This window comes from Eublepharis macularius, chromosome 4 (assembly GCF_028583425.1).
Source record: "Eublepharis macularius isolate TG4126 chromosome 4, MPM_Emac_v1.0, whole genome shotgun sequence".
NCBI lineage: Eukaryota > Metazoa > Chordata > Lepidosauria > Squamata > Eublepharidae > Eublepharis > Eublepharis macularius.
This window is the reverse complement of record NC_072793.1, coordinates 27,694,555-27,718,399: the sequence shown is the minus strand read 5'-3', so window position 1 is coordinate 27,718,399 and position 23,845 is coordinate 27,694,555. Positions and strand designations below refer to the sequence as shown.

The 23,845-nt window shown below is 45.3% G+C and overlaps 1 protein-coding gene across 2 annotated transcripts; it reads left to right on the top strand.

Moving 5' to 3' along the window:
* The first annotated feature begins 3,556 nt into the window (after positions 1–3,556).
* On the top strand, positions 3,557–18,655 carry ARHGDIA (Rho GDP dissociation inhibitor alpha). Of its 2 annotated transcripts, none has more exons than XM_054977135.1 (6): positions 3,557–3,577; positions 14,541–14,751; positions 15,705–15,788; positions 16,439–16,515; positions 16,643–16,706; positions 17,055–18,655. In XM_054977135.1, the coding sequence occupies exons 2-6, from the start codon at positions 14,562–14,564 to the stop codon at positions 17,252–17,254; spliced, it is 615 nt and encodes a 204-aa protein (XP_054833110.1). In that variant the 5' UTR covers positions 3,557–3,577; positions 14,541–14,561; the 3' UTR covers positions 17,255–18,655. The 2 variants fall into 2 exon arrangements, with proteins under 2 accessions (XP_054833110.1, XP_054833109.1); XM_054977134.1 differs by lacking the exon at positions 3,557–3,577 and adding an exon at positions 3,592–3,695.
* Positions 18,656–23,845: the final 5,190 nt, after the last annotated feature.

The window sequence follows — 23,845 nt, the reverse complement described above, 5'->3', positions numbered from 1 at the left end:
TTTAACCATGCACTTTTTAACAAATTCACCATCAGTGAATAGCCTACATTTAACAACATGATAACTGGCCCTCACAGCAGATAGGTTCTCCTCAATGTGCTTTCTAAAACTATTTTGCTGCAAAAACATTTGATTCTTTAAGAGAATTTATCTTGTTCTACCTCTCCTTGATATATTGAGTAGCTCTTGTGACAGGATTCAAAGTGCCTTCTAACGTACTCCTTTAATACTGAGACAGTTTCAAAACGTACCAGGCAAACTGCTTTATCTTCGTTTAAAACAAAGTACTCAATCCATTTGTCATTAAAGACTATTTTTTCGTTTCTTTGAAACAGCACTTTGTTTTGCAGACATCTTACAGAATTTTTAGAGCAGCAGTTGCAGTTTCAATAATATCCTTGAATAAATAAAAATGGGGTTCTAACTCTCATCAAATTCACCCCACTCTAGCTGCTATTAGCTGGGGGGTTTCATTTTAATAAACACATTGCTTTGAGGTTTAAATCTACACATGCTAATACTTTTGGGGGTCCTCCGAAAAAGGGCAGATACAGAGAGTGAATAAAAGGGCAGCCTCCCACCTGGAGCAGATGCCATTAAGTTGGCTTCAAATGATATGTGGGTGGCACATACACATCACTGCCTGACAGCCAAGCCTCAATCAAAAGAAGCAAAATGGCAGCTGGGTGGGAACTTGGCTGGAGGAAGATGTGGGAAGGGGGATCCCATAAGCTTTCCTGCTAAGGGAGTATTCCTTCCCACTCAACCCAAGAGGCCATTCACTGGCTCCTGCAATCACAGGTGCATAAGAAGACTCCTAGCTGGAGTGGGTGGGGGAGGAGAGGCAGAAGAAAGCAAAGCAAAAAGAGTAACCAGTTCTGGTTGCAGAATGCTTTTCCTGCAGCATTCCAATAGAGCCTTGAATGCAAAAGTGAGTCGCATACATTTGGTCCTGGGTAAATTAGCAATCAATCCCATATAAGGTGATGTGCCAGCTCTCAGATAAAGTAGCAATACCGGCAATTTTTGCCTACTCCACTCTCCATATTTAGAGATAAGCTGTGTTGTAAGTTTCTGATTGGACCTCCGTTTCCACCTTTGTCCTCTATTGGTTTTCTGTTCCCGCTCTTTTGTTGCCTATGTACATAAAAGGCTGTGTTGCAGTTTGCTCCTTGCTTCTGTGGTTGGAGACTCAGAGCCTCTGTGTGTTAAAACAATAAAAGCTTTTCTGGTAATAAGGATCAGCATTGCTGTTTCCAGGTTCAGTCCACCAAAGGATAGCCCGGCTTGCCTAAATGAGGTTCTCAAAACATTAATTAAAAGCAGCTCTAAATAAAAATGTCTTCACTGCCTCCTGAAGATTGGTCTCAAGGGACCAGGTTCACCTTCCTGGGGATCCTAATCCATAATAATGGGATTGGCACCAAAGAGGCCATCTCTTGTGTGCCTACCACATCAGTTTCTTTAGCAGCAGTCTGGGACAGTCAGATGGCTTCCCCTGTGATCTTAATTCCTAGGCAGGAACATACGGGATCAGATGGTCAGATACCACAATCACAAGCCATGTAGGACTTTAAAGGCCAAAACCAACATCTTGAATTATGCTTTGGAGCAGATTGGTAACCAGTGCAATCGTTTTACTATTGGGGTCATGTGCTTCTGATAGATGGCCACAACCAGCAACTGCAGAGTTCAACACTATCTGCAGCTTCTAAACACTCTTCAAGGGTAGCACCAAGTAGAGCACATTGCAGTAGTTCAGTCTAGATGTAACTAAGTCACACTATGACTAGATTTGACTCACTGAGACGAGCAAGTACAGCTGGTGCACCAACAGAGGCTGAACAAAAGTGCTCTGGGCCACTGCAGCCACCTGGTTTTCTAAGGTGATTGCTGTGTTGAGCAACACTCTCAAGCTGCTAACCTGGTTTTTCGAGGGAATTATAACCCCATCTAAGACAGGATAGATCTCATGTTCCTGGGCCATTTCCAGACGGCTTGCCTGCACCCGGGACGTCGCGCCACGTTTCGGATCGTGCCGGGGAAAACGCGAAATACCGCGTTTTCTCATGCGAGTTTTGCACGAGATCGCGCAAAACTCGCGTGAGAAAATGCAATATTTCACGTTTTCCCTGGCATGATCTGAAACGTGGTGCGACGTCCCGGGTGCAGGTAAGCCATCTGGAAACGGCCCTGGTCTGCCTTTCTATTAACTTGTCAGGATTAAGTTTAAGTTTGTTCACCCTCATCCAGCCCATTACTAACTCCAAGCACCAGTTCAAACCATCAATAGCATCCTTGAAATAAGATGGAAAAAAAAGGTAGAGGGGAGCTGAGTATAATTTACATACTGGTGACACCTGAGCCCAAACCTTCTGATGACCACTCCCAGTCGACCTTTTCCATTACTAAGAAAGTATTTTTCTTGGTTTGTTTGAATTTTATGTAATTGCATATCACATAATTGCATATTACATAATCTTCGTATCATAGTTTCTTGAATCCTTTCCTCCCATGCATAAAGTATTTACATTGTTAAGATCACACTGCAGCTAAGAAGTGGGTTTCACAAAAACTTAAGATGGGAATAAAATTTCATTAGTCCTTAAAGCGCCACAAAAAACTCATTTCAACTTCAGGGTTTCTGGGTGGATTACATGGGAGGAAGGAACTCTGAGTAGGGTACCTAGCTTGGAGAAAAGGCAGCCTTAAACGAGTTAAGTCCCAGCAGTCCAAACTATGGTATTCCCCATTACTATGCATGGATGTGAAAGTTTGACACTGAAGAAAGCTGACAGGAAGAAAATTGATTCATCTGAAATGTGGTGCTGGAGTTTTGCAGATACCACAGCCGAAAAGATAAATAAGCGGGTACTAGATCAAATCAAGCCTGAATCCTCCCTAGAAGCTAAGAGGACAAAACTGAAGCTATCGTACTTTGATCACATTATGAGAGAACAAGATTCTCAGGGGAAAATAATGCTAGGGAAAGTGGAAGACAGTAGGAAAAGAGGAATACCTAAAACGAGAAGGCTTGACTCAAGAAACCACGACCTCCAGTTTGCAAGATCTGAGCAAGTCCGTTAACGATAGGACGTTTTGGAGGGCTTTCATTCGTAGGGTCGCCATAGACGGACATAACACACAGTCAAAATAGGGTTGGTGAGGGAGGGACTGAACTATAATTCCAATCTGCTTTTGCAAATACTGACAAGAAGAGGCGGACGTCTTTAGGCCACTTTCCCTCTTAGCTGGCCCGAAGGGCGCCGCTACAAGTGGAGCTCTTTTAGCTACCGAGGGAGCCTCATTCCCCCAGTATCAGCAAGAAAGAAAACTCCGCCACTCCCGCTCCAAGATGGCTGCGGGGCGAGGCAAAGGCGAAAGGCGACTGGAGACACTCTAGCCGTTGAGTGTGCTCTCTATGACCTATTCCCGCCCGTTTCGGTTCCAATCTCCCTCTGCCCCATTGACTAAAAAAATGGCAAGGGAGAGGCAATCAAACGGCCCGCTCACCGGAAGTGACGTTCCGGCGGGAAATATCGCTACCCCGCCTTCTTGCCTGAGGGAAGTGACGGCGGTGGGTGTCGCGGAAGTGCGGGGGCGCGCACGGGGTGGGTCTGGGCGGTGGCGGGCGGCGTTTGTCACCGGTGGCGGCAGCAGGACTAGCGGCGAGGCGAGGCAGGAGCCGGTGCTGGGTAGGGCTCTCGGCGCCGGTTCTCTCTCGCGCGCGCTTTCCTTGCTCCTTTCCCTCCAGCGGCCGCCGCCCTCTGTCGCCTGCGCCTCAGGGCTCCGACTCGTCCCTTTTCTACCCCCCCCCCCCCGGTCGTTTCCTTCTTCCCCCTCCACGTTGGGCCTCCCCGTTATCCGGAGCGCCTCTTTGCCTTTTCGTTCTGCGGCGCTGTGGGCTTTCTTGGCGTCCATTCTGGGGTCAGGAAGACTGGCGTTTCCTGACCCCGCTCAAATCTGGCTCCCTCTCCGTGTCCGCGCTACTAGGGAGGCTGACATTTCCCCCCCTTGCCGCTGCCCTCGTGTGTTTGCTAACGTCCGGCACTGCGCGTTGTGTCTTCCGCTGCTTCCTATAGCCGTGATTTTGAGTCCAGCCCGGTTTCTTATCGTTGGTGGGGCGTTCCTGTTTCCCAGTCTTGAGTACTTGGTTACTTACAGTGCAATCCTAAGCAGAGTTGCTCCAGTCTACCCATTGAAATCAATGGGCTTGGACTGGAGTAACTCTGCTTAGGGTTGCACTGTTACTTTGGTAACTTTGTTGAGAATGGAGCATTGGTGGCTTTAGGGAATGTATTGTTCCTGTGGCTATTGAGGTCTCCACACCTCCCTAAACTATGTTCTTAAATATGCCGCAGTTGTTTGTACTTAGTAAGTGGCTCGTTTGTGGTCTGATGGGTTCCCATGTGCCTTTTGTATGTCTCTCTCTAAAAAACGTATCTGCGTGTCCCAGAGGTGCGTTTGATCTGCAGATCAGTGTTTCAGTGCTTTCCCTTGGCTCTGGGGTAAGAGGGCATCTGAGCATGTTCAGAGTGCATTTCTTTCATGACTGAGTAAATCTGCACATACTAAGTGTTAGAGTAGGAAGGGTTTCCGGAATAGAGAAAATGACGGCAGGAGAAAATTGAACCTATTTGAAATTAAGATTTGTTGTGTTTGTTGTTAAAAGGTCACTTCTTGAACTGACATCGATGTTAGCAAGGGCCTGTAAGATGAAATGGGGTTTTGTGTCTAGAAGTCATGGGAGATGAGTTCAAGAGAAACTAAGAATATGTAGGTAGCTGTTATTATAGAGAGTAGCTATGTATTGCTCTTAAAATAATATGGTTAGGTAGTCCTTGTGTAGTTACAACCATGAGCAAAAATCCTGTTAAAATCAGTAGGGCTTACTTCCTAGTAAGTGTGCTTAAAATTGTTGCTTAAATGTTTAACATTTAAAGATGTTAAGATGACCTTTGTTCAACGAAGTAATTTGAACTTATAAATCTGCTTGTTCCACAACTTGTTGAGCCTCTGTGTAGGCTTTTAGCTAGTCTTGTCACAAGCAACTAGGCAAGGTGTTTACAAGCTGGCTGTCATGGTATTCTTTGTGTGTGGTATATGCTGGCTACATTTTTAGTAGAAACTGTAAAATGCTATAATAGAACTGGTGATAGGTTGAGAAGTGGGAGCATGCTTAACTTTTGGGCCTACAATATAAGCTGTTTTGATTCCCATTAGAGAGAGAAATGAGATGTAAATTTAAAAAATGATCTGGTATGTGGTGCAGCATGTTACAGATAACAGCAGGGAAATTGAAGCTTTTTCCCCGTCTGGGCTGTTGGCATTGTGGGCATATTTACAGTTGATGCCTGCTGAATGCAAGAGGTTGAGTGTATATATCTTGTGTGTGAGGCTTTTCTTACATTCAGCCTTTCTTCTTTGCTTATCAGATTACTAATGGAAAAACCTGAGATAAGATAACTGTAGGGTGTATGTGATAATAAAGTTCAATGTATATACCACCATTCAGGACAACTTAACACCCACTCAGAGCGGTTTACAAAGTGTGTTAATATTATCATCATAACAATCACCCTGTGAGGTGGGTAGGGCTGAAAGAGCTCTGAGAGAGCTGTGACTGACCCAGGGTCACCCAGCTGGCTTCAAGTGGAGGAGTGGGGAATCAAACCCGGTTCTCCAGATTAGAGTCCCATTGCTCTTAACCACGGCACCAAATTGTCCTACCAGTAATTCTTTGGAAAAGGTTTGTGATCCTCTGCTTACCTGAAAAGTATTGTGATGCAGAGTAATTTTAGCTTCCAGTAGAAGCAGACATATTGGAGATAGTTTCTGCAATTATTTTCTTTACAGGGCTTATATAAATAGGTCAGAAATGAACCCTTGCGTGTGATAGAGAGAACCCCTCCCTGTGTGTTAAACAGAACAGGGGGCTCTGAAACAGTGTTTTTCTTTAATTGTCATTCTGTGTCTAATAAGGGAAAACAGCTTAAATGTATTAAGTATTTTGTGGATCCTTGCTCTCTGTATACCAGTTAACCCTGTGTGTCCTTAACAGTCTTCTCAGTGTGTTACTCTCAGTGGTCTTAATTGCTTAGTCAAGGTCTGCTTAGGAACTCTTGCCCTTGCTTAGGAACTCTTAGGAACCTGCCCTTTAGAGTGGATTTACAAAAAGCAGTAGCTATTACCAGACGGGAGTAAGATAGTTGATTAGGAGATGATTACAAATTAAGCCAGTAAGACTAATACACCACCAAAAGCATAATATGAAACAAGGCATTAACTACCAAAAGCTTCAGAGAATAGAATGTATTTTGGTGCCCAAATGATAACAAAAATAGTCCTAAGTGGAAGTCATTTTAAAAAAAGCCAAAGGTAGTGAGCACCCAGAGGGGAGGCCTGCAGTGACTCTGTCAGCCTGGCAGGCAGTTTCATATGGGAGCAGGTGGTTCTTCAGATACCTCCTCTCAGAGCATTTAGAATTTTAAATGTCAAAACTTTCACTTCATATTACACCCAGAAACAAAATAGAAGCTGTGAGTATCCTTAATTAGCTGAAATGTTGCAGCATATTTTGGTTAACAACGTGGCTGCCATTTTGACCCTGGGCATTTTGATAAGTCTTGATGATGGTGGGTAGAATAATTGCATGGCAAAAACTTGATCCTTGGTGTAGCCATGCTACAATAAAAAAAAAAAACAATTTTCAAGGTGGGGGCTAGTAGTGTCTTCTGCTTTATACTACCCTTGTTGCCTGAAAACTTTAGTAGAATTAAAGGAACTCTACTTGAAGTTTCGAGTCCCTAGCATAGAGCATTGCTTCTGTTGCTTTGCTAGCCTTGTATCTGTGCTCCTGCAAGCTGACTCCTATCTCCTTCACCCATCAAAGCTCTGCCAGTGCACAATACTGACTGTTAATCTCAATGATTTCCTAGCTCAGCTGCTCTTCATAGTATAGCCTAGATAGGCATTGTAGTATTTCCAGTAAAAGCAAAGGCTCCTGGAGTGCCTTCCTCTTTTATTCTTGTCAACATTTGCAGCTGAGTTTGTATATTCTGCAGTTTAGCCGACTTGCCCTATCAGCTCACACAGTGGCAGTGACTATTATCCAGCAGATAAATGCAGGCCAGACATCAAAATCTCTTAAATTCTGTGCTAGGTTAAGGGCCTGGATTTATCATCCGGCTTCCCACCAGTAGCATTCTTGCAAAGATAGCCAGTACTTACAAGTTGCAGCATATTAACCAGGAAAGTATGTGAAAGGTTTCTATACCAGACTTTTGTTTTTATTTTTATCCTGTTCTGAGCTCTAATTCTGAAAGCTAATAACTCTCAACAAAACATTTGCTACGCTGTAGGGCAAATAAGCATATGCAACAGAAAGCATTTTAAACGGCATATATACCAAGGCTAAGTTGAAACTCTCCACTGATTCTGTTCTGCCTGGTTGCAGCACAGTGCATTATCTCTGAGGATGATGGGATCTCCCGTTTGTTCAGATGGAACCTTCTGCCAGCGTGACTTAGTGGTTTAGCCTTGGGGACCATTGCTGTGAGAGGCTTCTGTTCTTGCTTCTCTTCAGCTGCAAATTTCCCAGGTGGCAAAGCTTGTATGTTTTTCCTCCCATGCTGAATATTCTTCTGATGGATTCACAGTCTGCTTTCTCAGAAGACCATCATACTTAATTTCCGGTGGACCCCCATCTTTAGAAATCTCCGTATAAGCATATGCCTTATATGTAATGTTTTGGGGAACAGGAAAGATCTGACAATAGATACTGAAAAGAAAGCTGCCTTAATGTAACAGAAAGCAGTCTTGTGTACATGGTAGACCTGGGCCCTTCATGTCAGATGAAGGGCAGTTTGGTATGCTAAGGTTTCTTACCGAGTGGTGACCTATGTAGGAATGGGATGTATTATGCATCTTTATATGTACACAGAATGGGCATCTACGGCACATACAGGCTGCCTGATAGATATACTAGCAAAGTTACTTGGGCAACATTTTATAACTGTGCTGCATAATAAATTCATGCTCATTGGGTCCAGTCTAAATTGGTAATTTCCACAGATTCCTTTCCTTTTGCAGACCCCCCTCAGGGCCTCCTGTCGCCCCGCAGTAAGATTTTGTGGACATCAGTGGCTGGTGAAGCAGGAAACTTCATTTCTGCAGTTAGAAAATTTAGTTTGAAACCATGAATGAAAATGTGTGAAGGAGCTACAGATCATTGTATTTATAGCGGCAAGGCACATTAATGTTTGACCAGTAGTATATGATGGGCTGATATGGCCTGTCCTGTATCTTTCTGTCTGACTCAGTGAATAAATGATGATTTATAGAGCTATTTACTGCAAGTCCAAATGGGAATTGAACTGTCATTCTTTATATATGTGGTGAGTATCCTAATCACTTGGGGACAGGCAAGCTTTTCTGCGCTTTACTAATTGACATTTTCCCTACAGTACTGCTGTTGCTGTGTTGAAGCTTCAGATTTAAAGTGGGTTAAGATCATAGCTTTTGGGGGTTAGCCATATTAATTCAGTAGCTGATCTTAGATTAGTTTTGTAAGGGAACATTCACAGAATTGCCTTCAGTGTGATATTTAGGCCAAGTATGCTGGTTTTCTTTGAGAGTTTGTATGTCAGTTCTAAATTAGTGCTATAGTAGTCTTGGGAGCTACAGCACTAGTTAATCTCCTCTTCCTGACTTTTCCTCCCCCAGTATATTAAGCAATATTAGGTGACTTTGCAGGCTTTCCAGTTCAGCTGTGTAGTCCAGTCTTGGAAATGTATGCAAGTATTACTAATTTTGCAACAAGTACACTCATGGTTTGTGGATGATCCTTGAAGTTAATGTGTAAACGTCACTAATTTTGGTAGAGCAATGTGGTGCCCACCCGGTTAAGTGTGATGAAATGGCTCCCTTCAACAGTTTCTGCTGGCTTTAATAGTCACATTAATAGTAAGTGATTGGGTCATGTACAGGAAATCCTGGCAGTTAGACAAGCAGGGGCAGTGTTAGAGATGTAACTGTTGGCTGCTCAGAAGGTCATGTCTGAGGGCAGGGATGTTGTGGTCATTGCACTGTGTTCGAAATGAGCTTCAGTTCTATCCCATTGTCGTTTTTTGCATGGATGCTGCTCTCTTTCAGATCTGCGCAAAGGAAACATGGCACAAATCAGCAAAATACTCACAGCAAAATATTCTTGCTTTCAAGATGAAGAGCTGGAATGATTGAGCAGTAGGATAGCACAGGGCATAGGAACTGTAGCACATGGACAGTGAGAGAGAGAATATGAGCCATAAGAACTATACCCCCCCCCTAAAATCTTGCTTTCCACCACCGTAATGTTTATTAGCTTTCCCTACACACTTTCAAAGCTGCTCCTTCTACCTAAAATGATTTTTTTTAAAAAACGAGAGCTGTGATTCGCACGGTGCCGAAGTCCACATTTGAGTGGGACGCATATAATAAGTACAGATTTGTTTCACCCTCTAATGTGGGGGATTAATCTTATGACCCTTGGTTTATGCTTGGTATGAATGTTGCCTGCATATATACTAGAATGTTGGTGTTGTCTTCTTAAGCTTCATTTCCTGGATAAGCACATTAGCTGAATTTGGTTGCAAAACTTCCTGGAAATGCCAAATAGTGCTGCATGATTATTTTGGTGGTCTCTTCCCCCCTAATCCATTTTATTGCTTTGGACCGCTTGAAACACTGGGGCCTGTCTCTTGCAAGTGTTCACAAGCCTGTTCTTGGCTCCCATATACTTGAAGAGTCTGAACTGTATGTGAATTCTGGCTGGGCGCACAGGAGCTCTTCTTCCACAGGTATTAGGAGCAGAAAGTCTGGAAGACTGATTCAAATGATTCCATTGATGCTTTGCCTGCCACCTGGAAACAGAGGGATAAAGGGCCTTTGTTCACTTCAGGCAGCCTTTATCTTGCTGACCCTTAAACTAGACTCTTTGAAGAGGTTTAGGAGGTTGGAGTAAGCTCTGCTCCTGGATATGCAGTTGTGGTGTGAAAGGAGGCTGCTTCTTGCTCCTCTGCAAAGGTCACAAGGGCTGGCTGCACTTCCCAAAGGCTGCTTCATTGTGTTATAACTTTGCAACCTGATTGGCCTTCAGAATGGCCACTGCAGATCTGCATATGCTGCTAAGAGCAAAGAAGTTGTTGCTCTACTTTCAAGGACTAAGCACTTGCTTGTATGCTGTGGGGCTGGGATGTGGTGCCTGCCTTCCCTGGGAATCTTGGCTGTCAGATCAGCTTTCCTGGCTTCTAACACTGGCCACCTTTAGAGGATTAGTCTCCTGGCTGGGGGGTGAGAGTTACAGATCCTGATCCTTTGCACTGGTGCTGCTGGATTTCTGTGGCAATGTTGTGACTGCATACCTCATGTGTGCAGCCCCTGTATCTGCCACTGCCCTTGTTGTGTATGTTGCTTTATTTTGTGGAACAGCAAACAGGTGTCTGGTGCTTTAGACTAACAAATTTATTCCAGTCTAAAATTTGTATATATACTTGTTGCAGTAAACTATCAGGGCTGGTCGTTGAATAATTTTGTGAAGTGTCTCCGTTTCCAACACTTGATACACATGTAAATTGCAAAGAGGGGATTGGCCATGCCCAATAATGTCTCTGAGCAATGTTTTGCGGTTTTGAGAGGGGGTGAGGGAAGGAGGGAGCATTGAGCCTAGCAGTACAGTTTGGGGCCACGAGATGGTGATGTAATAGCTATGTTTCCTAGTGGCCAGAGTAGAATGCTGCCTTTAGGGAGTAGGAAATAAGCAGGCAGGCGCCTGGCAGCAGCTTAATCCAGTGGAGAAAGTAGCAGAACAGTGCCAATGGCAGCTGCTTTTTTGGTGTCATGTCCAAGGCATGTGGCCACACCCTTGGAGATTGAGCCAACTTCCTGTTTGGAGGAGAGATAGCTTGTGCTGCTTTCTAATGGAATAGGGCTGGGCTGCATCATGTTATCCTTCCAGTCTTGAGAACCGGGCACTCCCTTTGGTAGGAAAAGAATACTGTTTGCTGACATTTTTTCCCCTTGAAAAATGGGTGCCACCTTACCAAAGAACACGTCTAGATGCTTGTTCTGTGTAAAACTGGGGTCCACCTAAGTTCCTCTCCTCTCTACTATAGTGTTCCAATAATTGTAAAGCTTACGGCAACTCAATTCTGGGAAGAGTTTCCTGCAGGGTGTAAAGGAGAGCCAGCGCCCAGCTGATGTGGGTTAATGGGCTGGCGTTGCATACCGTATACCCTGTAGATAATGGGAAGGGTGCCAGGTTGCCAGAGCCTTCCCATGTCTGGAAAACACCTGGCTTCTTACTGCCTTAGGGTGAGTTAGGCTGAGATGCAGTCCTTCCACATCTTCATAACCAATCTGCTTTCCTAGGTAGCGGACATCTTCCGTAAAGGAAGTTGCTTCCCCACCCACCCCATGTCCTGCCTCCTAGTCTGACAGTGAGAGGAACGTGTGTATCCTACAGTGTACTTTAGTCCATATTTGATTGTGATGCAAAATACGGCTACTGCTGCACAAACGTTCTTGCCGCTTCTTGGCACGAGTGTCTTACTCATGCCTCAGCTGCAGATGGGGCGAGTAGGAGTTCTTGTTCATGAAGAGCCTGGAAAAATGATCATATTTTGCCATAGTTAACCTCTCCAAATAAGCTTGATTTGTCTTATTTGTAAATGATGCAAAACTAAATTAACCGTGGCAGTAGTCTTTTTTGAAGAAAGAATGCTCGAACAGTATGTCTCTTTATGCCGAGCTCTGCTTATGTCTGGTGACTGTAGCCTCTTTGGGCTGTGAGAGCAATTATTTTGTTGAGGGGGGAGTAGGTGAGGGTCTCCTTCCAGATTAAGTGCATTCTTAGGAGCACTGTCACCTCTGAGAGACGGTGGTGTTCCCTGCCCTGCCGCTTACATGTTGCCTCATTTGGGAGGCACGTGTGCTTCGATTTGCTAGGGAGCCAACGTTTTCTCTTGTGTGTCCCGTACTTTTCTCCTTGTTCTCCTTGGCCACGTGTAGTTCTTTCTGTTATACAGGAATTAGATTTTAAAGCCATCTGATTTAATCTTCCCTTAAAGGAACATGTGAGGAGAGTCGGCGTTGCAGTCCTTTAGCCTAATGGATGCATACGTTTTTCTTTAAGTATTTAAGCAGGTGTAACACAACCAATACAAAGGAATAAAAACATACATTGTTCTTGCCTTCATAGCAGTGGGACCAGTGTGTGCTAGGTGAACAGCAGTTCATTGCAGAGTTCTTGTTGGTGTGTCAGTGCAGTTTCTTCTCCGGCTGCTGTTTTTTGTTTCTTTAGCTACTTCGACAAATACTCAAAGTTCCAGCCCTCCTAATTTATCATGTTACAGTTTCTGCAGCTCCTTCTCTTTCCAGGTTTCCTATCTCTCCCCCCCCCCCCCGCTAAGAAGTGTGAGGTTTAGATGTTTAAATTATTTCTGAGTTAGTATGTGGATTTTTTGTTTTCGTAAGCTGCCTCCGAGGCTAACCAGTAGGAGTGCAATTGATTAGTCTTGTCTGAAATGACTAAATTTTATATCACTTACGTATTGCCTTTCTCCCCCGCCCCTCCGGGGGCACAATGGCTTGCATTATTCTCTATTTTATCCTCACAACCACCCTGTGAAGTGGGTTAGGCTGTGAGGGTGTGACTTGCCTGAAGTCACCCAGCAAGCTTCCCTGCCGGAGTGGGGATTGACACTTGGGTCTCCCTGATCCAAGGCCAACCTCTATACCTACATTGTCTTGCAAAACCATGAAGTTTTGTGCAGTGAGTCTGGATCATCGTGAGGATTTTCATTCAGTGGTTTGGTAACTTCTCATTGTTTAGTGCTCCTTAGCCCTATTCAGACATTACCAGGAGCCTGCCAGCCAGCCACATTGGGAATACTCACTGCCTGCCTGCAGTCGTCCTAATACATGCAATTGTCATGTTGTGAACAGGGGCGACTTAGTTATATGCTTTGTATGTTCAAGCTTTGGTACATGTGAACGCAATCCCTGTTGGCTTGTGCCTACTGCAGCTATATATGTACTGTACATTTGAGCCTTGCTCCTGTTCATGCAGCCTGGTGACTGGAGGTGGCAGGTAGTGTACTCTTCCAAAGCACATGGGGGTAGGCTCCTGGTCCGTGCAATGATGGTGTCTGAACGAGCCATAGAGTCAGGAGCAGCACAAACTATGCATGCTTTAGTTGGACGCACTAGACTCGAAACGATCAAAAGTAGAAAAGATCTGAGCTAGGTTCTCAATGCAATGTTAGGTGATATGGCAGAAACTCTCCAGGGCTTCGAATTGTGGAGGTCAAATATGTGTGCTGGGATTAATCTAGCATTCGATACCTACTTTCCATCCCATGATGTTTTGAGGCAAAGGAATGGCTTTTACTTTTGTTTGCGTCATGTGTGTTTTTCCCTGTTTGATCTAGTTCTTACATTATGTAAATGAAGAGTTAGTACTTTGGAACCAGTACTTTATGCAAGAGTAGGTGATTTGGCGGGTGTTCTGTGGGTATGAGTTTTGGATTCAAGTGTTCCACCCTTTGGGTCTTTGGCGTCTGTTAGCATTGGCAGCATTTTAGCCTTTGTTATGACCTCCTAAGATCTACTTTGCATAAATATGCAGAAGGAAAGCTCAAGAAGCAGCACTGAAGGGAGGAGGAAGTAGGGGAGAGCAGCTATCTCCCTGTGCAGCATAGCTGTGAAAAAGTCAAGACTCATGAGCTTGCTTTTTGCCAACACCACAAAAAGAAAACTCGAAAGCCTTTGAAATCTTGCTGTTGGAGAACACAACCTCCGATTCTTTCTCAGCTTCCCAGAGAATCCCCAGGGATATAGTGACTTCTAATGGAGTTCACAGTATGTAGAGGAGGAGCCGGGAGTGTATAGAGTTATAATAAGAGCAGACTTCCTTAACTGCAGTTACTTTCCCCTCTCCACATAATAGCTTCCTATTCAAGATCTTGAGTGCCTGCAGCTTATTACCCCAGCCCCCACCCCGCTAATAGCAGCTGCATTAGCTGGTCTTATTTAACCTTTTTCAAAAGGGACTTGGCAGCTGGATGTCCTGAGTGCCCCCACCCCTCCTGGCAGCTGCTAACACTGGTCTGCCTGCTTTGTGAGTCCTGGAGCACAATTTTTTAGAGGAGCTAGCATGTGGTAGAGAGCAGAACTGGAAGCAGCAGGCATACTGCTTGGTTGGCTGCCTTTAGCTCTTGATATGGGGCCAGGAGACTTGTCCTGCAAAAGAAATCTTTGCTCCAGCTGCAGCGGGCAAAGGGCAGGCTGTTGCTCATGAGGATGGGAGCGCTTAAGCTAGGAATATTGCTTTTCTCTCTTCCCATAAAAGAGCCCTGTCCCAAGCCGAGCCTCTTCAAACCACAAAACAGCATCTCGAGCGCCGTCTCCATCTTTGAGCAAGGGATCTTCTCCGGAGCATGGGTATAACTTATTTCAAGCTGCTTGCGGGAGGTGCTAATTTGTGCTTTTGCGTTGCGCTCCAGACATAGGTTGCACTTGCAGAGATGGCTGAACAAGAACCCACCCCTGAGCAGCTGGCCCAGATTGCCGCCGAAAATGAAGAGGATGAGCACTCTGTCAATTACAAGCCCCCTGCCCAGAAGAGCATCCAGGAGATCCAGGAACTTGACAAGGACGATGAGAGTTTACGCAAGTACAAAGAGACCCTGCTTGGAAATGTCGCTGTTTCTGCTGGTGAGTTTTTGTAGGGTACATTTTTTGCTTTTGTCAAGATCAGAGCTCTTCAGATCCTTCCTCATTCAAATGAACCCAGCGTCTCCTGAAGGGCAGGTATTCCTGTTCTTTCCAGCGGGCCAAAGTTGGGCAGTGTGGTCTTAAAGGCTTGCCAACTGCTCTGGCCTAAAAAGAAACATCTGAGAGAGATCAGCTGCTTAGTATGCGTAATGCCTACCAATACACTTAGGTGTACTGGCAGGGCTTTTTTTCAGCGGGAACGAGGTGGAACGGAGTTCCGGCACCTCTTGAAAACGGTCACATGGCCGGTGGCCCCGCCCCCTGATCTCCAGGCAGAGGGCAATCTCAACTCCCCTCTGTCTGGAGATCGGGGGCGGGGCCACCGGCCATGTGACCATTTTTGCCGAGGGCAATTTAAACTTTAAAAAACTACCCCCTTGTTCCAGCTGACCCAAAGTGGCGTCATTGTGCAGTCCTGAGTTCCACCACTGAGTTCCACCGCCTCTTTTCCCAGAAAAAAGCTCTGTGTACTGGAATAAACAGTACATATCAAACAGGCTAGCAACCAGTGTGAAAGCAAAATGAATCTTAATATGAGGTTTGTCATTGTGGAAGATCCTGAAATGGTGGGACTGGCACTGGTGGAGAGGGCAGATCAGTAACTAAGTCGATCATACAAGCTAAGTGGCATAAAAGATCTTATTACCTGACAACTGGATGAATTTCCTCTCTTTTGGGTTTTGACATCCCTTCATGCTTGCTGTCACTTTTCCACAATCGGTGTCTAGAAGATAGAAATTTTTAAAACGAAGGTAGAGTTTCAGGTGTAATATATCCCATGGAGGCCTTAACATAGTTGTAGAAGAAACTTCTTATACGTGTAGCTATCAGTTGAGTGAACAGGGGACTGGTTTGCATACCTTCTCATGCTTGTCCCTCACCTTCTGTTTCAGATCCCAGTGCTCCAAATGTGGTGGTAACAAAACTGACCCTGGTCTGCGCCAGCGCCCCTGGCCCATTGGAGCTGGACCTCAAAGGTGAGTGTGGGTTGCGTCAGAACTGAGATCTGTCCTGAGAAGGTAGACTGGGCTGTTTCAGCAAAGGAGCCTCTGCTCTGTCTTTTGTGCCCATGGAACAGCCAAGACAGATAGCTGTTCTGCCCTTTGCTGGGTTATGAAATAGGAGAGGCATGCTTCAGAGGTGAGCTTATAAAGAGATCCCCCCCCCCAAACCGCAAAAGTTGTTGTTAATAAAGCTTAAGGCTCACTTGGTTTCAGATTGAGCCAACTTGTGTACAAGCCACTTTTAGGGGCCAGGATTCTTCCATATGATAGTTATTCTATTGCACCGCACCTGTCTTCCGACTGTGTGCCTGCCCCACTGGCAGGCGTCCATGTTGAAAAAACTTGAGTGGTGGTGACCATCATGGTGTTCATCTTGGTTGTCATGGGCTGGAAAGATCCCTTGTGATCACTGGTGTCAGATGTGGTGTTGAAACTAGGATTTCAAGTTCTGTTGTCAGGTGGTCCGTGGCCTTGGTGTAATGGCTATCTAAGCATTCTTACTACTATTGGAAGTAGAAAAGTAATGCTGTCTGCTTAATGGAGATCAAGCTGCTGTTAAAGGAACGGTCCTGCTCGTTGGGGGCAGTTTCTTTCTGATTTCCTGCCTCTGTCTTGCCACCCAGGTGACTTGGAGAGTTTCAAGAAGCAGTCATTTGTGCTAAAGGAGGCTGTGGAATACCGGATAAAGATCTCCTTCCAGGTAAGATCTTGTGAAGGGGTGGTTAACGAAATGTATTGGGAGATAGGATCCATCACCTTGGCTCTGGCTGTGGGGAGGGCGCTTGTCAGTTAAGTTCAGACTGGCTGACCTCTTCTGTCTGTTTTAGGTGAACAAGGAGATTGTTTCAGGGCTGAAGTACATTCAACACACGTTCAGGAAAGGAGTCAAGAGTGAGTGCTTGTTAAGCAGTGTGGGGACCGTGCTGCCTTGTGTTCTGAATCCCTGATCTCATCTGCTGCTTTCAGGCGAGGGAATACCACCCTGTGGTGAAATCTCTTTGCAAAGGAGCTGTTTCCTCCCTAGGTGGAAGCCAGGTTTCACTTACAAAAATGGAACAGGGCTGACCTAATGTGGTGAACGCATAATTCCTGCAGCAGCAGAGAAAGCAGAACAGCGAGCACATCGGGCCGACCGTTTAAGGAGCCTCAAACGTAGCTCCTGGTGGAGAGGTATTGATTTATTTCAAGCGTCTTTATAATTGACGGTTCATGAGTTGTCTCTGCTTTGTCTCCTTCCAGTTGACAAGACTGATTACATGGTTGGGAGTTACGGGCCACGTTCTGAAGAGTACGAGTTCTTAACCCCTGTGGAGGAAGCCCCCAAGGGTATGCTGGCCCGGGGCAGCTACAACATCAAATCGAAATTTACAGATGACGACAAGACGGACCACCTGTCCTGGGAGTGGAACCTGACCATCAAGAAGGAGTGGAAGGATTAGTCCTTCCAATGCCAAATCCCAAGAGTTGCTCAGACAGTGGCTACAGTAGAACTCCCCACCCTGTACCAAAGTGCTGGCATTGGATAACCTTCCCCTTCCCCTTTTAGCACACCAGGAAGACCTCTTGGCTCAAGGCCCCATGTTCCCTCTGAGAATCACTGAAAGAAATTGACCAAACCTACCCTTGTCTGTCCCCCTGAGCACAGAGGCAGACATGCTTCATGTCCTTCCCCTGGGCTCATTTCACTGCTGCTTCTAACCCTTTGGAATATATTTTAGGCAGGTTCTAAAAGGGAAGCAATGTTCGTTCCTGCTTGTTCGGGCGGGGGCAGGGGGGAGAGGATTTGGAGGCATTCCTGCCTCTGGGCAAGAGGTGAAATGCGGAAGAATCACGATTCCACGCCAAGCTGGCAACTGCCTGCTGCCCCAATTGATTCCAGGCTCAATCACGTTCATGGCCGGCCTTCCCCCTCCCCCGCAGAGTGGGGGGGGGCACGGGCTGGCTTTCCATTTGTGATGGTTTCTGTAACCCTGATGCCTTAATGTGTGTGTAACATACATCCCCCAGGTAGGGGGCCTCCAAACCTTGTTAGACTTTTTATATGTGCTCCCATCCCATCCATAGACACACTCCCCTCCCTTCTGATTTACATCTCCTGGCTTGACCATCATCCTGCTGAGGTTGAGTTCTGCAAGGACTTAAGCAGGGTTCAGGCTGTTACACTTGCAGGCTTCCCATGGCTAGAGAAGCACTTACTTCCAGCGGGGCGGGTTCGTGTGTGTGGCTTAGAAGTCACTAGTGCCACCATCACTTTGTTAGTTCTGTCACATCCCAATTCGTTGCAAAGCATGGAAGTCCCTGGGACCGCTTCAGAGTTTCAGGGCTGGAAGATGGATTGGCCAAGCTCAGCTGCTCCTCCTCTGATTCGAACAAAGAGCTTGTGATGGACAAATGCTCAAGAGCAGTGAATGCCTTATGTATCTGTTCTGCCTTTGAAATTGTGTGCCTGGCCTGTCAGTATTTATTATTGCCTTGATTAGATCCCTTTCCTTCATGATACCTGAGCAGCCCCAGTGAAACCTCAGTGACCTGGCAGTTGAGGAAGCAGGAGGTTGGCAGGGTCTGAAATCTCCGCTTGCCAGACAGGCATGTTCCAGCTTGGCAGTCCAGTTCAGTGGGCTGCACTGAGTCCCAAAGTTGTGCTAGAACTGGGACCAAGTGTGTGGTTCTTTCATAGCTATGTCTCTGCCCCTACATCCTCCTCCCTGCTCCTTTCCTTAGAGGAGACTTTTGTTTGATTTGGCACATTTTGTCTGTAAATCTTAGATTAGGATTAACAGATTTGGAATCAACGGCTTCCCCTTCCGACAGTTAAAATAAAATCTTGAAACTGATCATGATTTTGACCTCCTTGTGAAGTTACTAATGGTAAAAGAAGAGCTAATGCACATAAGCCTGCTGTGAAACAATGTAATGGAGACTTTAGAATTTCACTCTACAAATGCTGTCTGCTAGTTCCACCTTCCCTTGTTCTCCCCAACCCCTTTGGCACTCATCTAGTGAGTGCTGTTTTTTCACCTGGTCTTTGCCATCTCACATGTTCCTGGTTCCTTTTTTGTCTACCAGTGTCATGTTAGTCCACTTCAGACGAATCTCTGCTGGATCACCACCACCTCCTCATTTCCTCAGAATGTCTTCTGCCATGGGTGGTTTCTGTGCATGTTACAACTACCATGTGCTTGACTGAAGTAGCCTTTTCGTGTAGCAGCTGCAGTATGTGAGTCTTCTAGAAACAGTAGTCTGTGGTATAGAAGGGAACAACTGAAGCTGCTCTAATGACGCTGTTTTTATATTCCTATCCCTCTAAAGAGCTCAGGAGACAAATGGTTCTGCCCTCCATCTTGCTGTCACAAAAACCCTGGAGGGGAGGCTACATCTTGAACAAGTGTGATTGGCCTGAGGTCACTTAGAAAGCTTCATGGCTTTGAATCTTTGTCTTGCTAATCCTGCTCTAGTATTTTGTGGCTGCTTCAAAAACTTTTTAAGTAGAAGTTTCAGTTCCTGGATTTGAGGGATGGGACATGCCAACGTGAAGTCTGCAGTGCTTGACTGCTCTGAGCAGTGTGAGAATGACAGCCTTGTTGGAGAAGTAGACCCTAGCAAATGAAATAAGCTCTTGTTGGAAGAATCAGCATCCTGTTTGCAATAGCGTTCAGCCAACAGTCCTATATCTGTTTACATAATTATACCCAATATTGAGAGAGACTGGGATGGATGCAGACATTTCTGGCTGCTTGCGGGGGGTGGGAATTGTGCTGCACTGGCAGAAATCCTTGCACCCTTGACAGAATTAGTCTGGATCCAAGCTGCTGCATTTGGACATGGAGGCATCTTTAAATGATAACAAGCTTGCTGTCCATGAGTACCAAACACGAAGATGTATAACCGGCGTGATGCAGCCATCATACTTTCGGGATGTTCACAAGCAGGGCATCTAATGAGCCACTGTTAGAAGTGGTGGTAAGAACCTCGTTGGATCAGAACATTTATTGGGCTGCAAAGAGACGCCTGACACAGCCGTCTTCTAAAGCCCGTCGTGGAGAGTCGCCTGCAGACTGCAGGCCCCTTGCCGGAGGGCTGCCGTGTCCTGCACTTGATAGAGTTGGCTCCAAACACTTCGCTTGTATGAACATGTCCCTGCTGTTCCCTGTCATTTGTGCAAGTAGTAGGTGTAAGTACAAGACGTTGCCTGCAGTTTCTTATAAAAGGAAGATGGGTGGGGGTGAAACTTCTTCGCTGCCCAGTGGTTCGACTACACAGGTGGAGGTAAGTTTCATAAAGCAATGAGAGGGTTCGTGGGATTGGGGAAGAGGAGACAGCAGGCAAGGTAGAATTTATTTTTTTCTCTGCAGAGGAAAGGGAAAGAAAAACGTCCTGTGCAGAAGCAGAAGCTCTTGTTCGAGATGGTTTTGGAAAAACTTAGTCGGGGTTAGAAAGCAAACAACTTCTGTGCCAAAAAGTGAGGTTCAGAATACACTCTGTATATTGCATATCACATAATTAGTTACACTTCTTTTAGAAATCCTTTTCCAAAGATGGGATGTCTGGGAAATAAAGGTCAACTATGCAGAAAGGGTGCACACATACTCCGAGGGAAAGCAAACGATGCAGTTGATGGAAATCCAGCTTTGTGGTTCTGGACCCTAAGCCTTCAGGAGATAGCCAGTTTTGGAACCTGGCACTTGTATGTGATAAATTCACCTACAGGTGTGCATTATGTAGGGCTGGTTCCAAGTTTTGGAGAGCCCTGATTGGAGAGTGCCCAGGGGGTTCCCTCCCTCTACCTGGCCCCCTGCTCATGCCTCCCCACCCACCCACTTATGTGCCCTCCCTCTTCCTATACTCGCACCTGCCTATGTCCCCCTTCTCCAACTGTGCTGCACAGTGCATGCAACTGCAAGTGCCATGATAGCTACTGGTGGGTGGTACATGCAGCCAAGAATGTTGGTGGCAAAGCAGTCAATTGGGTAGGGAAAGGGCAGGTGGTTCGATCGGTGGCCGTTGGCCCTGCCTGGAACCCTGGGTCCTGGCAGCTGCCCCGCTTCAGAGAATGCTGCCGCTGGCCCTGTTTAGCAACACAAATATGTGTAAGTTCCTGTCTCCTATTGGCTGTAAACGCGGTGTCATCAAGTGGAGAATTGAGTGGTGACATAGACTGTACCCTAAGGTAAGGTAAAGGTAGTCTCCTGTGCAAGCACCGAGTTATTACTGACCCATGGAGGCTGTTGCATCATGATGTTTTCTTTGCAGACTTTTTATGGGGTGGTTTGGCAGTGCCTTCCCCAGTTATCCACATTTTCCCCCTCAGAAACTGGGTACTCATTTTACTGACCTCAGAAGGACGGAAGGCTGAGTCAATCTTGAGCTGGTTACTTAAACCTGGCTTCCGCCAGGATTTGAACACAGGTTGTGAGCAGAGCTTGGGCTGCACTACTGCAGCTTACCAGTCTGTGCCACGAGGCTCATAGACTGTACCCTACTCTTACATTTAAAAAAGTGGGGCAGAGTCCCGATGGAAATAACATTCTGCTGTCTCTCTACCATTTTAATTGCTTTTTAGTTAAGGTTTCTCACCAGTGACCATCTCTCCCTGCACTAAGAACTTTTGTCCCTGGTCATCAGTAGTAGATATAGCAAGTAAATAATAGTTATTGAGTAACTTTGCATACTACATATATTAATACACTTTTAAATATTCTAAGTAGAGATGTTCTTGGCTGTCAATGAAAATCTATCCTTCAAGCTAAAACTCTGAAATGCGAGTGGGAAGTCCTATGTTGTGTTGGTGTGCCTGGCTTGCTGTATAATACCCAGTAAAACTTACCTGTATGGCTTGGCAGAGGCGTACAATGTCTTTCACTGGACTTTTCTTATAACTCTTATGCCTTGGATTACATGTACATTTAAGCTGTAGAAGTACTCTCTCTTGATATCCATGTGCCATTTAGCCCCAAGAAAAATTCCTCTGCAAACACAGAGGCATGGTACCGACTGCTACTGGCAATCAATTTTACATTGAAATGCTTGTCTCTTTTAACGAGGTAAATCTATTAGGTTTCAGTTGCCAAAATACGTTAGCTAAATCATTCATGTCCTGTTTTGGATTTCTTTAGTAACTGAGCAATCTTGGCCTACGTGTGGGCTATCAATTTTCAGAATTCTAGCTTGTGTGGGAAAGCATCCTTGCAAGTCATGCTGTATGTGATAGAGCATGATTTGGGTCAAGTAGCACCTTAAAGACTAAATTCCCTGGAAATCTAGTTGGTCTTTAACGTGCTACTGGACTCAAATCTTGCTCTTCTACAGACCAACACACCTGTCCACCTGAAATTACGTATGTGATAGATGCAGCTTGGATCTTAATTCTATTCCATGCCATAAATAAATGCAGAGAAATAAGGAAATAGAGTAGTCTGTGCCTGAAAAGTCACTGTCAGCTGTCTCCCATTAGTAAGACCAGCTCTGTTTTCCTAGCTGAGGGAGGAAAGCAAATGTATACCCAGGATTGCCCGTGAGTCTCCCAGTCTGTCGTTTCTCCCAAAATAACTGCACTTCCTGGGTGATGCCAAAGAGGCAATGCGTTGAAGAGGTGCCAATAAATGAGAAGAGTCTCTCTCTGAGCCAGGCATGAATTCAGCTGATTTTCTCCTAATTTAGGCATTAAACTGCTGCTGGTGGGTTAAGTGTAAGAGGCAACAAAACCATCTCCTGTTACTGATCTCCAGAGCTGGGGGATGGGAAGAGCAGCTCCAGTAATCACTCCATAGAATTCTGCAGGAGACCCTGTGAAATAGGGCAGTGACCAATCTCTTGTTGAAGATTGTGATCTCTGAGAGAAATCACTTTTTCCTTGAGAAGGGAATGGCTGCCATTCACTCACAGGAGGACAAAGAAAACTGGCAGGACACGCTGTTTTGATAACAGGGTTTACTAAGAGACGTTGCCAGATAGGGAAAATATATTTCCCTTGTAATGTTTTTCTCCACCCCACAAGGCCTATTGGAATTATGAACATTTGGCTAGTATATAATTTGTGCAGTAGATCAAGATGGGTAGCTGTGTTTGTCTGTCTGTAGCAGTAGAAAAGAGCAAGAGTCCAGTAGCACCTGTAAGACTAACAAAATTTGTGGCAGGGTATGCGCTTTTGAGAGCCACACCTCACTTCTTCAGAAGTGAGCTGCGGCTCACAAAAGGTCATACTTTACCACAAATTTTGTTATTCTTACAGGTGCTACTGGACTCTTCCTTTTCTACAACTTGTGCAGTATTTAATGTAACATCCTTTAAAAACAGTTGCATGAATGCTGCAGAAGCCTTCATTAGGACAATATTTAAAAGAAAAAGTAAAGAACAAGAAGGATTAGGTAAAGGCTATATACTTTGGGGGCTCCATATTGAAGTGAGCCTATAGCAGGGAACGAAACACACATGACCCAAAGCCCCATCATGTGTCTTAAGGCCGGTCTTAAAAGACATCATGTGTCTTAAAAACCAGTTAAGAGCATGACAACTGTCACTCTTGCAGACTTGAGATAAATGAACACATTAAGGAAAAGCTTTTATCAGATTTAGAATCTTTCCTAAAACAAAAATGGTAACAATACGAACGAATACCTTGCTGTTTCCTTTATGGCCACTAGAGACTGTCAAAGAGCAAGGTTGTGTGTGACTTTACTCTTCCCCTTGCCAAAATGAAATGGTGTTTTTGAAAGCAGCTGTTGTGCCGGTGATGTTGATACACAGCCTGGCTTATGCCCTCCTTTGTGAGATATGCTTTCTAAATTTTTGGCCTCCTTTCCAGGGTGAGCGAGCTATTTGCATTACCATGGAAATGGGCATTGAGCTATAGAGCTGCTAGGATAACGTGGAAAAGGAGAGTTGATAAATGGAACAGGAAAATAGCCACAGTTGCAGCACAAAACAAGGGACTAGACAGTGGTAAGATGAAAATCCTCAAGCTGCATGTCCCCTTGTATGAAAAGTCCTGGGAAATGTGAAGGGTGGGATTAAAATGCAATGGCTTCTAAAAT